At 54.4% G+C, this 2,167-nt stretch overlaps 1 protein-coding gene across 1 annotated transcript in view; it reads left to right on the forward strand.

Moving 5' to 3' along the window:
- The first annotated feature begins 579 nt into the window (after positions 1 to 579).
- Positions 580 to 2,167, forward strand: part of CCDC3 (coiled-coil domain containing 3) — a 26,897-nt gene continuing 25,309 nt past the window's right edge. The window contains exon 1 of the mRNA XM_009080082.1: positions 580 to 753. Within this exon, the coding sequence (XP_009078330.1) occupies positions 580 to 753 (174 nt within the window). The remainder of the gene's footprint in view (positions 754 to 2,167) is intronic.

The following is a 2,167-nucleotide window of genomic DNA, read 5'->3' on the forward strand; positions in this document are numbered from 1 at the left end:
GCTTCCATCGGCTCTGCCGAGCCCCAGCCAAGCCCTGGCTTTGGGCTCTCCGAAAGAGTAAGAAAATAAACCCCAGTGTGGGAACGGAGCCATCGCCGTGACCTTCCAATCCACAGCGTCGTTGGTGAAACACTACTCGGCGGCTTGTTGTGAAACACTAGTGTGCTCTTACCCTGGCGCTCAGCAAAACTGGGTTTGATGCTGCCCAGGGCCAAGTCTGCAGCAGTGTCTTTAAACACACTTTGCAGAAGTTATTTATTGACTGTTTGAAGGAGTACTTAAACTCTGGGATCAAGGGCAAAGTGATGCAAATTCAGTAGGAACCGTGGGCCAAACCATAGGTTTGCCTCCTTTGTGGGGTTTCACTGGTGCCTGCAGGGTGGTGGGAGCTGTTGGGTCCTTCCTGTTGCTGCCTGATCCTGTCCCCGCGGGGGAAACTGCCGGCTTGGAGACCAAGTGCCAGGAAAGCTGAGAGCCCGTGTGGCTTTGGTGGCACTGGTGGAGCCAGGCTGAAGTGGGAAGGATGACTTCTGCAGCAGGAAGTGCTGCTGACCCTTACACTGCAATCTGTGTTCCAGAATGGATGAGAACTACATCCTTCTGCCACATGGAGTCAACTTCCAGGAGGCGATTTTCCCGGACACCCAGGAGAACAGAAGGATGTTTGCCAGCCTTTTCCAGTTCTCAAACTGCTCCCAGGCACAGCATGTGTTGAGCTTCTCCAGCGACTGGGAGATTCAAGAGGACAACCGGGTAAGGGATTTATGTGCTTGTTTCCTGAGCTGTCACAGACATTCCCATGTCCCTGGTGAACATGTGCATATGAACGCAGAGCAGCAAGTCCCTGATTTTCCTGGTCCTTTGGTGTTACTGGCAAAGCAACACACTGGAGAGGAGATGGCAAACTGGTTTCAAAGCTGACCTCTATGGTTGCTGTTTAGCTTCCCATGGAGCTGAGCAAAGCTTGGTATCAACCTGCTCATGAGCAACAGGTTTAAAACAGCACTGCTTACGATCCTGTCCTACTCCACCCAGACCAGTCCTGGGTTTGCTGTCTCTAGACCCCATTTTTTAACTTCAGCTGAAACCTTCAGGAGCAGAGCTTTGCTCTTGTACTTCTGTGTTCATCTCGTGTAGCGAGAGCAGTGTCTGGACCATGACAGACTGGAAGGGATTATTCTTGCCTGACTCTGCAGAACAGCACAAACATCTACTGAACTAATCACCCTGAGCTGCCTTTGCAGCAGCTGGGGAAACACAGCCTCTTGAGGGCACGTTTCATCTGAGCAATGAGGGCATGGTCTGTCTGAGCCATGCCAGCACTGCCTTCTGAAATCAAATGGCTCTTTCTCCTTCCAACAGAGGCCACAGCAAGGGGTTCACCCACTAGGCAGCACTCCCTTAAAGTACAGAAGGTCCAATGACACCCACAGTTGGTGTCTTCTGAGCCCCTTCGTGGGCCTGTAGTGTGTGTAGTAAGTGCAGGATTTCAATGAGCACTCACTTGGCCGAGAGCAGCAACCTGTTGTTACGTGTGTGCATAGTCTGGGTGTGCATATATGTTTGTGAAGGTGGAACTTGGGGAGGTGGTAGTGCCAAACCTCGTTTTGCCAGGCTGGTGGTTTCCCCGGGGAGCTGAGAACATGCTAAGCTTCTCTGTGTGCCAGGACAGACAGCACAGGTGTGGTTGCCCGTGAGCTGTGGGCTCAGCCGGGGCAGTGTGTGTGCAGGGCAGCAGATGCACTGCTGGCTGAGGGAGTTGCTGAGCCCTTGGCAGTCCCCACCTGGCCACATGCCAGCAGGCAGAGCTGGAGCTGTTGTGTGGTCATCTGGCCAGGGCTGTGGCCACTCTGCCGGGCACGGGCGAGCGTCCCCTCCCCGCGGTGTTCGGGGGGCACGGCGCCCCAAAATACGTACTGGGGACAGCAGCAGGAGCTGCTGCTTAAGAGAAAGTTAATCATCTTACAAGGAAATCACAGAGCTGTAACCCTGGCTGGGTGAGCAGGGGGAGGCAGAGAGCCCTGCTCCCTCCTCCCTGCCAGCTCCCCAGTGCCCCAAGCAACCTGTTTGGCAAGTGAAGGTGCCGCTGCTGCCAAATCCACAGATTTTCCTCCACAGAAGCTAAGTGGCACTGGGGGACCACCAGGTCCAACTGCCAGTGTCTGCC

This window comes from Acanthisitta chloris, unplaced genomic scaffold (assembly GCF_000695815.1).
Source record: "Acanthisitta chloris isolate BGI_N310 unplaced genomic scaffold, ASM69581v1 scaffold2508, whole genome shotgun sequence".
NCBI classification, from domain to species: domain Eukaryota; kingdom Metazoa; phylum Chordata; class Aves; order Passeriformes; family Acanthisittidae; genus Acanthisitta; species Acanthisitta chloris.